This window comes from Rhodamnia argentea, chromosome 9 (assembly GCF_020921035.1).
Source record: "Rhodamnia argentea isolate NSW1041297 chromosome 9, ASM2092103v1, whole genome shotgun sequence".
Lineage (NCBI taxonomy): Eukaryota > Viridiplantae > Streptophyta > Magnoliopsida > Myrtales > Myrtaceae > Rhodamnia > Rhodamnia argentea.
In genome coordinates this window covers 2004216-2016980 of record NC_063158.1, presented here as the reverse complement: position 1 = coordinate 2016980, position 12765 = coordinate 2004216, and the positions used below count along the sequence as shown (strand labels likewise).

The following is a 12765-nucleotide window of genomic DNA, read 5'->3' as shown; positions in this document are numbered from 1 at the left end:
TTCGACGTGAATATCTTCCTCTCTTGGCCAATGAGTCAATTTGACGGAATGAATTCTGGATAAGAAAATGGTCTCGGATAAGTTCGGAAGGTGCCATAAAATCCGATGCTCACGTCGTCGGACAAGCCAAGTGCGGAGATATTCTTGCAGGGATCGGTATATGGCCCGAGTACAATCACGAACTGCGGATCGAGATTCACATCGCACTTTTATCCAGGAAACGGTTCTAGACAAGAGTTTCACCCGTACGAGAGGAACGTGGATGTAATTGTCATAGGTCAATAACGCATTGGTTTTCTTCTACCCAAACCAATTATGGCATGTGCAGTGTTACTATCTCGAAAGAAAACAGAAGGAATTTTAACACAAAAGTGAGTACCGATCGATCAAGTGACGACACCCCATTCCGAATTCATATCGCATGCCTCGGGTCCAAACATCAGACCAGAACAAAACAATAGCCTATGCATCATGGCCGGAGCTTCAAGCCAACCCAACAAACTTCATACTTTGCTTTCGTTCTCGTCCTTCCTCATACATGCAAAAACAACGTTACCTTAATTTGCGTTGCATATCTGTCCCTCGGATTTTAGACATCATTAATTCGCTTTAAGATCTTGTCGTTGACAAAAGCACCAGGTATTCAACCCTCACAAGAAATGTGAATAAACAACGGATTGTTAATCTAAAGATGCGGTTTCAGGAAGACACTGCTATTATTTTGCAAACTAGGGTGAGTTTGCACATCAACCCTGGACAAAATTAACGTTTGGATAAAAATTTTACTGATTGATCACTAATTTACATGCAAAGCTACAGGCTATCTCATTAAACTTAAGAAAACAAAAGCATTCCAGAGGCTATGCAATAGCATGGATGGTAATAAGTTCCTTGACCGTGTAAAGAGAAGACCCATCACCACCCCGAGAAAGATGAGCGGAAGCATCCTCTGTCCATTAAAATGCGCTAAAGCAAAGGCGACTGAGCTCACCAGTATTGCACACCACACAGGCATGTATTTTGTAAGCGAAGGAAGAAGGAAACCCCGGAACACTATTTCTTCCCATACAGGAGCACAAACTGTTACTACAAGTGCATAAAGTGCCATCGCAATCGGATCCCGTGCCAAAATTGACTGTTCAACACTTGATAGTGTTACGGGTGTGGAGGGGAGAATCGGTAATAGATCAAGGTTGATTTGTGAGAGGCGATTGACCAGAGGAAACAAGAGGCACCCAAGCGCGACGTCAAACTGCCACTTGCCTTTTAGACTGAAACGAAACCAATCAGACGGGAGGGGATAAAACCGTGAGAGGCAGCGGTGTAGGATCAAAATTCCGGCAATGCCTTCAGTCACATCCGTCAAGAGGCTATAGAGTGCCTGCCCTCTGAAAGTCAAAGATTCCTTGCTGAAACCTGCTATATGCACCGCGAAAGGAACCAGCCATGTCCCTATAAACCAGAATGAGGTAACCCAAAGAACCATAACCTGCATCACGATTGGAGAATTCTTCAGACCTTCAATTAACAAGAAATTCTGATTACTTCAAAGTTTCGATCAAGAACTTCTCATGCACGTGGAGATTTATAGCAACTAAAAGGAAGTACCTTTAACACTGTCTCTGCTGTCCAGGGCACTGTCCAAGGCCTTCCAATTGCTCTGAATAATGCATTTACAGCCTACATTATAACCAAAACATTTCTTAGAAACCTGAGGGTGTTCAAATGTGACGTGTCAGGACATGGAACTATTGCTTAAAACTAGGATTCCATAAAACTTCTCATTTCTTGCATTATGTTGCTCTAATATACATAGAGGATCTCTTAATTAAGTAACAGGAGAACAAAGCCTAAAAATCTTCATTCTGGGAATGATCACATGAATCTTCAGCCTACACCCTGTGGTCTCCTCCTCTTTTGCCCTCTCATAAGTCCTCCCCGGACTTCAAAATTTGAACTAAGGGAATGTAACTACACCCAAGACCAAGGATTGGCTTCTTTATGCCAGTACAAACAACATCAAAATGGAAAGCTCCTCTCTCACCCTCACCGATGCAATTCCAAATGCAATTGGATCTAATTTCCATATCATGAATGCATTTATTTGCATTTACTCTCACATTCATACTCCTAGTTACTTTAGCATGACCCTGATTCTGTCTAAACTATTGCTACAGTCAAGTCAGTTAAGTCTAAAACATAGGAAAACCAAGAATTAATAACTGACAAGTGATCATAATTTATGACCTTCATCCCATTCAAGGAGAAAGTATCTTATGAATATGTTATATCACTAGGAGGTTTACGTCCATTAGTAAGCAATCAGTGGTTGGCTAGCTTCTCCATATCGACAATGCAAGAGATGCATAAAATGTTTTGGATGTTCAAAGCATATACAGATATCAGAACCAGACTTTTCAACAAAGTGCAGCCAAACAGTGGGTATTGATACTTTCAACAGTAACCAAAATCAACCCGGAATTCTTTCAAGTTAAGGATAATAAACCATGCTCAATCCCCTTAAGTACTTGGATATCTTCATGGTTCAACCTAACAATGTGCTTCCGTTCCAGAGCTGTCATACAACTTACTATACAAACTAAAGTGACCAGTAACGACCCGAACAACTAAGGCCATTTTCAGCAGAAGTCTCTCCCACAACTGCTCAGACTCTCTAGATGTCTCTGTTGTACATCAGCAATTATATTATCCTCTTCCCTAACTATTTGATTTGCTTCACGTTGCTTTGTATTGCTTTTCTCAATTGACTTGTGATCTAGCATACTGACGTTCACAGCACAGTTGAAAGGTCATGACAGAAGTAGCTTTCCAGCAAGGGATGTATGTCAGTAATTTTAACACATTGATCAAAGCCTCAACCATATAAAAGCATACATAGAATTTCATGGCTGAGGAAAGCAGGCTTTGGTATTTTGGGCTTGGTAAAGTGTGTGAATGGGGAAGAACGGAATCAGAATTCAAGCCCAAAGCCTCTGAAGAAAAGACCATCGCTATGCCGAACCCTTGTGCAACATTTATTCCTATATGTAAAAAGGTTCTGCCCTCTCAAACTCCTAAATCAGCAGATATCTACTCAATACTCCTAAGCATACACATTCTCTTTTCAGTAAACAAAATGAGACTCCTCATCCACATGCATCGAAATGACTTGGTTTGAAGAAAGGAAAGCAGAAAAAAGCTACCTCTCTAAATTTTGCTTTCCAGTCCTTCTGAACAGTGACTTCAGTATTCAATTCAGGCTCGGTACGTTCTTCTGGCAGAGCATTTTCAATGAATTTGAATTGTTGACTATCTGGAGAGAAACTCTGGTCCCTGAAGCAAGAAATCTTCCAATTCTGCATGGTCATCAGAGCACCAAGACATCAAGCAAATAATCAACAACTGTCATAAACTAGAGACCAGTTATCACAAGTGCAAGAAAGAAATTGCTCCCAGCAACTAAAAGATTAAATAAACCTTCCTCTTGATCTAAAAGCCACCGCAAAAAGTAAGGTTATCGAAGAAATACGCAATTCCGTTGAATCAACTATCAGCGAATGCAATCCTGGCGTACGGCCAAAGTACGCAAAAAGATTAATCATAATCACCCTATTCCTATGCGGCGACGAGGAAATCATGAACCAAACGCAGCTGAACCGAATCGAGCACAAGACGAATCAAAGCTTACATTTCTGGCGCAATTGCAGCGCGAACCTGAGACCCCAGAGCTGCGCGAGAGCGAGAGTGCGAGCGACGAGGCCGGTCTGGCTGGAACCCTAAACCGAACGACGGAAGGCGAAACCAGGGGGCGAAGGGATAGAGAGTGAGAGCAACAAGAGCTCAACATGGGATGGCGGATGATGCAATCTTAGGGTTCCGTATCTCGCATCACAGGCTCCTCTCCTTCTCAGCTCATGCGCGAATTGGATCCGGTCCGGCCCAATCCAAACAGCCGATCAATCCAATCCAACGCAACGACGACAACAACAACAAGAATCAGATTTCGAACACCCGAGAGCGCAACGAACACGAGCGACCTAATCTTCCGGCAAAGGAGGTTAGGGAATCCAACGCGGGAAATCGAGGATGAGGAGGAGGAGGAAGAGGAGGAGGATTTGAAATGCGGTTGTGATTCTCTAGGGTTAGGTTAGAGGAGTAGGAATCACTGTTGGTTTGACGATGACGATGAGGAATGAATCACGCATGACTTAAATGTGGTGGAAAAGAACTCCATGGATGACGACGACGTCGACGATGGAGGCGATGAAGGGAAAAAAAAAGGAAGGACGGTCAACGCGGTGAAAATTGGGGAAAAAATTCTCGATTTTGCTAAATTCCGGAATTAACACTTAATCCCCTTCTAATTATCTCTTAACAACAGTTCAGACACTTAATTTTTTTTTCTTTTTCACAAATAGTCTTTGTTAGTTATTGTACCTAACCTACCGTCTAGCTAAGGACGAGTACGTGGAGGCGAGCCAGCAACCCACGTGTCAAGCAAAGTCAATGTTTTTAACCGTTCCTGGTCAAACATGGGGCTCTCTTCCTTTTCCTTTTCTCCACCATCACACCATCGATTCACCAATCAGTTTTCCAATCCAAGGTTCCTGTATCCTTTCCCAATTAGCCATCTCTTTTTTCTGCTAGTAAAAAAAAAAAAAAAAAGATGTCCGATCGATATGAAACAATATGCAAAGTTCATATAGAGTCCGGGTAAAGCTATAATCTTTTTTTATTATATTAGAGGTGTCAATGGGTGGATCGGGTTGGGTTTCGATTCGATCGAATATAATTCGACCCATATTGACCCATCTAACCTGTCTCGACCAATTGTCATACAATGGAAATTTAACAATACATACCTAATTCAACCTATACCCGACCCGATTTGTATTACTTAAATATTTTTATATTTAACCAAATCATAGAATATTTATTTCTTATAATTTATTAACAACACTGCCGATGGCGGCTTCCAAAACAATTTTTACATTTTATTTTTTTTCATTCTTAGACTTATAAAAATATAAAATATCAAATATAAACTAATATACTTGAGGCTCATTAGAGTCTGATCCATTTGCCTGAGAAGCTACAAGCCACGAGTTAAAAATGGGTTGGGTTAAGAGCCATATTTGAATGGGCTTTATAAGCCTAAATCCTTATTTGACCCATTTTTTTTTTTTAATTTATTGAACCTCTATATGACACAAGTGAATAAAAGTGGGTCAAAGACTCTCATTGACACCTCCATTTAGAACCATCAGTTTGCTGTTGAGTTCAAGAGAACTAGCTTAGTCATTCCTGCTTGCCCGATTCACCCTTTTTTGATATGATTCCAATGGGTCTTTTGGCGAACTTCGAGAGGCTTATATCGGTCGAAGTCGAGTGCATCCATTATCGAATTATCGATTCGATGTCTATCGGAATCTTGTAATGTCCTCGACCATAAGTTTACCGGAATAAGAAGAGAGAATTTCTGTCCGAGCCGATTAGTCCATCGGTAGCCAAGATGTTTGAATGTTTCAACGGTTAAGACAAGACAACAACCATGGAAACATGGAAGAAGTTGGACTACATCGTCTCGGGGGAAAGTCTCGAGGGCTTTGCTTGTGACATAACGTAGCACGCGCGAAACATGCTCCATATGCGCAAAGATTTCAGCAAGAGTTTGTCCCAACACGCACGAGACTTTTGCGCACCAGTGACAAAGATGGGTGCACAGCACAGATCACGTGCTTCTTCTGTCTAATGCCACCTTGATGTGGCCACGTCGAGTCACTCCAGATTCATATTAGGGGTGAGCAAAAAGAATCGATCTGATCAAACCGAACAGACCCCGATCCGGTCCGGTTTTCGGGGGCAACAATTCGGCTTTCGAATCCATATAATTGGCGCCGGTAATTGTCGGTTTGATATTAGGTTCCAGGGGTGGGGTTGCTCGGATTGGATAGGCTATTTTTTTTTTTTTAAATTCTAATTTTATTTTTTAAAATCTCTAAAAAAATTATTTAAGCTTTTAATTATTAGAGGTATTTCTACACATTTAAAATGAGAATATATGTTTTAAACACATGCAAGCCTGGGAATACGGACTGAACCAGTCCGGTCCAATCTAATTCCAAGCAACTCCGGTTCCGAGGTGGGACCGGACCGAAAACAAATCACCCTGATAAAACTTAGCTCAAAAGGCTCGTTCAGTATGATCGAATGGTCAAATCTGTTCTATCTTTGAAACACCCTGTGACCCATTCATAATGTGAAATTCAATGGCCTTCTATTTTAAGTTCAGATTCATCCTGAGCGTTTCTTTCGAGTGGAGCTCAAAAAATCGAACGCGAGTCGAGCATGAAATCTGGAATCTGCATCGTCGAAAACGTACAGATAGAAGCATAGTAGGAGCTAAAGGCCCAGATCAAAAGGAATTTTATGCTTGCGTTCAAAGGAATTTCAATACAAGAGAACCTCTAGGAGAAGTGGAAACCGAAAACGACCAAAGAACACAAACCAAATCCCCAGAGAAGAATATCAAAGACTAGAGAACATGGTACTTCATGCCCACCTCAATCAAGCACACTTGAGGTATGTTCAAAGCCACCGCTGGGCTTCGACAGTTCTCGCTCAAGAAAGAGTACACTGCATTGATCGCAAACTTCTTCAAGAACGACGAGTGCGACCTAGCTTTCACGTGGGAGTGACCCATCACGTAAGTCACCCCAGCGTGCTGAGCTTCCACGAGAAGCAAGAGTTCTTCCTTGACCTGCGGGTTCTTGAACTTCGTCTCGAGCAGCTCGAAATGGTATATGCGGCCCCGACGACGGGTGAGGTGGGAAGATTCCTTGACATAAATGGAATGCAGCTTCTTCAAGGCGGCAGACTTGCTGCAGCTGCTGCCCATCGAATCTGAAAAGCTTGGGCTGTAGCTTATGGTGGGGTTGTCTGATTCCAAGACCGCCAATCTCGTCCCAAATTTATCCGATGTTCGCACAACGGCCATCCGGCCGTCCATAGAGCCATCGACGGTCCCGGAACCTTCCGATTCGAGCTGAATGAACTCCGCTATGCTCATGATGAGGTCGTTTTCCAGGTCGTCGTCCTTCCTGTGAACATCCTTGTAGCCGTTCCGAACAATGCAGCGGTATAATCCGTACGACTTGGGGCCAATCCGGCCAATCAGATAGCGCTCTTTATGGGGAACATGTGGGATGGGAACGGTTTTGACACAGACGAACACAGCCACCTGGTAAAATGCAGGCAAGTTGGATAGGAAATGTGCAAAAGTTGCTGGGATCCCAGTAGCCAGATCAGTGTAGAAGAGACCGATCCCAGGGACCCTGAGAACACCAAGAGTGGGGCCCAAATTGAGAATCCACTTCATGGGTACTTTGTTATTCAGGTCGATCTTATACTTCTTCCTCGTTGCGTAATGCCATATATACATCACGAACGTGAACAGCACAGAGAGAAAAAGAGGAACCCATGCCCCTTTTGGAATTTTCAGACAGGCAGACGAGAAGTAAATGGTCTCAATCGATCCGAATAACAAGCAGAAAGAGATGGTGACCGCAGGATTTTTATGCCACACGAGGTGAATTACAAGGGACATGAGCCAAGTGGTCACAAACGCCTTCAGAATCCATGCAAATGCTGAAATCAAGACAAAAACATAAACCTTCCAATTGTGAAAAACCTAGAATCATGCCAATTTCTGTTCTCATTCCAATCAAGATAGTAACCGATAGGAAACTAATTATTAACTCACAAAAATGAAGCCCACCCTAATTCTTCACCAAGACAATGCAAAAGTAGGCTCTACGATATATAATACCACTGTGAATAGCTAATAAACCAGTTTACTGATGGAGACTCAGGGTTCAGGATCCTGTGTTGAATGTCAGCACACTAGGCAGACAACATTACCATGGCCAGCCAAGTTCACCTGTCTTGGTTCATGAATAAGTAACCATTTCATGCTCAAGAGGACAGTGATTAACTGCAAACTGTGTGAGGTCACTATGTTGCTTGAGATGAGTAAAATGAATTTTTATATCCACGATTCAACCTCTCTAACGACCATATCTAGAGGAAATCGACTTAATTATGGAACATCTCAAATGGTTTAGTGTGTAGAATGCCTACTAGATACCCTACAACTAGATGAAACCGACCAGAATAATGTTAAACAGAAAAAAATACTTCCAAAAAGACGGCATGCTCTAGATTTCTGGTTGACGTACCGAAAGCATATGCCATGCGGTTAGTGTCTCTGAAACCAACTGCCACAGCCAAACAAAGTATCATTAGAACCCAGTTCAACTCCGGTACATATATCCGTCCTTTGATCCACCTTGATGTGTGCAGGATCTTGACTCGAGGGAAACAACCCAATGCTTGGCTTTGTTTAACCAATGAGCATGCGGCAGATATTACAGTCTCACTGGCAATAATTGCAGCCAAAACAGCCATGGCAAAAAATGGCCAGAATAAGGGATCTAACAAAATTTTGAAAAAGCATTCATTAGAGAACACAAACGCAAAATTATGCTCTAGTATTAGGACAATGGTTCTGGAACTCCTACAAGGTGTCGTGATAAGGTTAATTTATTGATTCTAGGAACTTCCCATCAAATTTCACAGAGATATAGCTTGAAGAAGAGAGCTCCAATGGCAACTTGCTCACACCACTCAAATAATAACCAAGGGAAAATTTAGCGAGCTCATCATTTAAGTTTGATTCATGATAATATAATCGGACACATTACACTTCTTGAAAGTGTATCGCTTCATCTTGTCCATTGGGGAAAGCAACTAATAGTCTAAATGTTAAATTTTTCCATATAATATAAGTAAATAGAGGAGGAGCACCAGTTCACTACATGATCTCTAGCTCTACTTTTAGCAAAGTAGACACATGCCACTGCTGAACATTACTTGCATCTTATTTTCACCTAATCCATTTAACTGAGAGAAAGACATCAGAAAACTTCGTAGATCCTACAGTTTTATTTATCCTGAAATGAGAATCCTCCAGCAGCAAAAGATATAGTGATCACTGATGAATCAGTAGTTTCCACTAAACAACCCATATTCTTAACAAAGAAAGTAGAATCCATATTGTCAGCTTAATTTCGAGCATTCCCATAATTATCTAAATAATATCAGCTTCTTTAAGTGAGCACTTTATCATAATCTCATGCATGGAAATGCCCTAAACTTATGCAATCAGATGACTATTTCAGTTAAGACTAAAGGACCGCTATCCAGTCATAAGATCGGTCTTGCAAAGTTAGAAAAGCACATAGACTAGTGCTGAACGGACTGGAATTATTAACACATCTAACTACTTTTACTCTAACAGTAATCCATGTCAACATCTGTGCTTCTTTCTTTTCTTTTGGTTTTTTTTAAGTATATATATTTTTTTTTCGGGGGGAGAGGTGGGGGAAGGATGGCGAAGGGCCAGATATTAACGTCCGTGTTGGAACAGATAATCTACCTGGAATAGATGCATAAAAGCTCCTAGGAAATGCTGTGAAGTTCTTCGACAGAAATGCAGCCTGACCCAAGTACTGAAGCACCAGGCAAGGGTAAGTGACACATAAGAAAGCAATCTGCATAGAGAAACTTCATGAGAATTTCCATCCAAAAAGTGCAATGGACTTGTGAGGCGCAAAATGTCCCCAATAAAATTGACTGAATAGCAAGAATATGATTAAGCTGAAAGATTGTATCATGATAGCAATTCAAGGTAAGTTGATGTTGTGCAACAGATATTGTGCCTAAGGTGTCAGCATCGGATATCATCATTCTTCAAAGGGAATTATTCAAAGTTCAACATGAGTTTGATAAACGTGTTTCTACAATAAGCCTTAAAGGTGAAATAACAAAACCTAAGTAGCCCCTGGTCAATCACTTCGAGTCACAACTACAATGCCATAAACCAAACCAAAGTTGTCTTTAATATCTTTAGGCCCTAACAGCAGTACATACCCGTAATGATGAAGCTGAGAAGGAACCAAGTTCTGCAAACATGACTTCTGTTCCTGTATTCGACAGGAATTACTTCCATAAATTGATGATCAGAAAAAGCTCGTTGATTAGGACTTGCACTATCTCACACAAAATACTTGCCTGTGATACATAGAAGTACTCCTCCTAGAGATATCCAACCATCTATTCCTGTGTGCCTGAAGAACTCAACGATATAGTAAGGGCAAAGAGCCTTATAAACATTAGGATTCCAAACTATGATGTTGTAGATGCCAACGGCAGCAATTGATAGTGACCAGAGAATCATTATTGGAGCAAATAGGAAGGCCGCCCTGTATGTTCCACGGTGTTGCAAAACGAAGAGGCCAATTAATACAACACTAGCAATAGCAATCACAGACCCTGTGAATTTTAAAGAGTCAAAGATTGAGGGAAGACATTTGAATAAGCAAGTATTTGGTTTAAAAGGACAATCAAATGATCCTGGCAATGCCCAAAGCTCACAAATCGAACTTATATCTTTCCTGCAAGATGCATTCATGTTCATATTGAATGAAACAACATTAGAACCCCTTTTGAACTTAAACACCCATAGAAAAGCCAGCCTTCATGGGATATGTCATATGCGAACTCAACGTCCCGAAGCAGTAAGAAACAGTCAGCATTAAAGTTCGGTTCATCTTATCTCACAAGATCGTAGAACTTTTATATCTTCAATCTACATAAGAGCTAAGCTCCATGTATTGATGATGCGACTAAAAGTATACTTACTTTCATGCAAGGATGTTACTCGCGTTTGTGCACCTTCAATTGACGATAACACTGGACAAAAAAAGCAAATCAAATCAAAGAATGAGTTCCTGAAGAGATCATGGGCAGAAGTAACCTGATAAAACTGCATCCTTCTCATCCATTACAAGTTCCAATCCTATTTTTCACAACATGGATCATGCATACTATAATACCTGAAATTGCAGGTGTAAGAGCACCAAGAGTCACCCCAAGGGAAGCACCAAATAAAATCAAGAGAAGTAAAAGAGTCTTTCTTCTTTTAAGCCTCTCGATAGATCTTCTGAACCTAGAAGAAGTTGTCCCCCTGAGTGAGTAGTTCGGACTATGGTATGTCGAAATCTCCTCATCCGCTGTTTGATAATTAGGAAGCAAACCGAATTTCGCATGTCTGCATAGAAGAGAATATAAAGCAAAAGTTCCTCCTGCATGTGACACACGATCACAAAGTATAAGCACAAAGCCTAGGCTCATGAGTATCTTTCAAAAGCTTTTAACATTCATACCTTCGCCATTATCATCTGCAGTCAATGTGATGATCACATACTTGAACAATGAAACTACGGTCAGCGTCCAAAAAACCAACGAACACGCGCCAAACACCACATCTTCAGTTTGATAGTCCCTTAATTTGCCCGAAAATGTAACTTTATAAACGTAAATGGGTGAGATGCTTAAGTCAGCAAAGGCTGTGCCAAGACTCTGATATGCTAGAAAGATAACCTCTTTGCCTTGAAGTTTACTCCCAACCTGTCGAAACAGAGACAAGAGTCAGTTGAGCAATGTTGAGTACTAACACTTTCAAAGGACCAACTTTCGCTGCACAGGCAATGGGCTTCCAATCCTTTTAGTTAAGACCAATTTGCCTAAATATAAAGTGGTATCATTACTAATTTCTGCTTAATCGACGAATCCGGGCAATAAGCCTCCTACACAAGTACTCCGAAGCGCAAGCGGGAGCAAAGCATCAACAGCGCCTCGAACCTGAACCTTTCGAAGCAGATATCTAATCAAATTAAGGTACACGATCTGTCACCAAAAACTCTCTCTCCTGCAGTCTGAACCAGATGCAACAAAACAATGTCGCATTGGGCAATGCATATAATACTAGCCCACGAATTCATTTCTTCCGAATCAACTCAAACCCAACTCAAATTAAGATCCCATAAACGATGACCCATCTCAATGAGAAACGCGAATGCATACGCAAACAAGACTGAGACCCGGGAGGCGTCGATTGCTTTGAACGGGCCTTGTTCGTTTATCGATCAATGTCGTGCAAGAACTCCGGAAAAAACGGACGACATACATACCATGGCTTATGTCTCTGCGCGGGGAGGCGACAAGCGAAGAGATCTGCACACAGGCGGGGTTATATGCATGGGGGTGAAGGCGGACATGCGATGCTCCGAAAAGGGGCAGCTCTGAATCCGTCCAACGTTTGTTCTTGTTCGTAACGGACTGAGAATTTCAGATCTCCCCCAAAAATTTCTGGCGAAGATCGGCGCTTTTTGCTTGGAGCGGGCCCAGAAAATGGATCATGAATCATGTGATGACCGACGCGTTGCATTTGCCACCTGTTTTCCACTTTTCTTTTGTGCTTTCTGGTTATTCTTCGCTGTTTTATGTAATAAAAAAAAATTATTAACAAGCGTTTTCTAATTCGTTTACTTTTTCAAGTTTGAAAAGAACAAGCTTGTTGTTTTAAATGAAGCTTTCCTTTCTTACATGTAATTAGTATTCCGAAAATTATAATATCTATAATGTGTGTTTTGTTAAGTATTCAACAAAGTAGTTGTCAAAACCGTTTTAATATTACGGCCTCCCGCAATGAAATTTCATAAACTTTATTTAGTATAACCTACAATGTCATAAAAAAACGAGGGTACACAGTCTTACGTTATGTATAATTTAATATGAGGGACTCGACATCGGTATTTAATTGTGGATTCGACATCAGTACTTAGAATTGGACGGATTAAAATT

At 41.2% G+C, this 12765-nt stretch overlaps 2 protein-coding genes across 2 annotated transcripts; both read right to left on the bottom strand.

Moving 5' to 3' along the window:
* Positions 1 to 697: 697 nt before the first annotated feature.
* LOC115740783 lies at positions 698 to 4186 on the bottom strand. The gene is made up of 4 exons (XM_030674377.2): positions 3689 to 4186; positions 3204 to 3356; positions 1609 to 1680; positions 698 to 1489 (listed from the first exon to the last, which is right to left on the bottom strand). The coding sequence occupies exons 1-4, from the start codon at positions 3845 to 3847 to the stop codon at positions 821 to 823; spliced, it is 1053 nt and encodes a 350-aa protein (XP_030530237.1). The 5' UTR covers positions 3848 to 4186; the 3' UTR covers positions 698 to 820.
* Positions 4187 to 6395: 2209 nt separating this feature from the next.
* LOC115740782 (potassium transporter 3) lies at positions 6396 to 12370 on the bottom strand. Its single transcript, XM_030674376.2, has 9 exons — positions 12093 to 12370; positions 11286 to 11529; positions 10956 to 11204; positions 10762 to 10812; positions 10132 to 10392; positions 9991 to 10043; positions 9497 to 9611; positions 8238 to 8492; positions 6396 to 7647 (listed from the first exon to the last, which is right to left on the bottom strand). Exons 1-9 carry the CDS (start codon positions 12093 to 12095, stop codon positions 6536 to 6538), a joined length of 2343 nt encoding a protein of 780 aa, XP_030530236.1. The 5' UTR covers positions 12096 to 12370; the 3' UTR covers positions 6396 to 6535.
* Positions 12371 to 12765: the final 395 nt, after the last annotated feature.

What these genes read in the sequence shown, in the direction of transcription:
- LOC115740783 (XM_030674377.2), bottom strand. Translation starts at nt 3,847, where the DNA reads ATGTTGAGCTCTTGTTGCTCTCACTCTCTATCCCTTCGCCCCCTGGTT. An exon ending in GCTGCAATTGCGCCAGAAAT is followed by an intron (nt 3,357 to 3,688) that starts GTAAGCTTTGAT and finishes ATGACCATGCAG; the next exon opens with AATTGGAAGATTTCTTGCTT. An exon ending in GGAAAGCAAAATTTAGAGAG is followed by an intron (nt 1,681 to 3,203) that starts GTAGCTTTTTTC and finishes GTTATAATGTAG; the next exon opens with GCTGTAAATGCATTATTCAG.
- LOC115740782 (XM_030674376.2), bottom strand. An exon ending in TGCAGATGATAATGGCGAAG is followed by an intron (nt 11,205 to 11,285) that starts GTATGAATGTTA and finishes TGTCACATGCAG; the next exon opens with GAGGAACTTTTGCTTTATAT. An exon ending in CCGCATGGCATATGCTTTCG is followed by an intron (nt 7,648 to 8,237) that starts GTACGTCAACCA and finishes TCTTGATTTCAG; the next exon opens with CATTTGCATGGATTCTGAAG.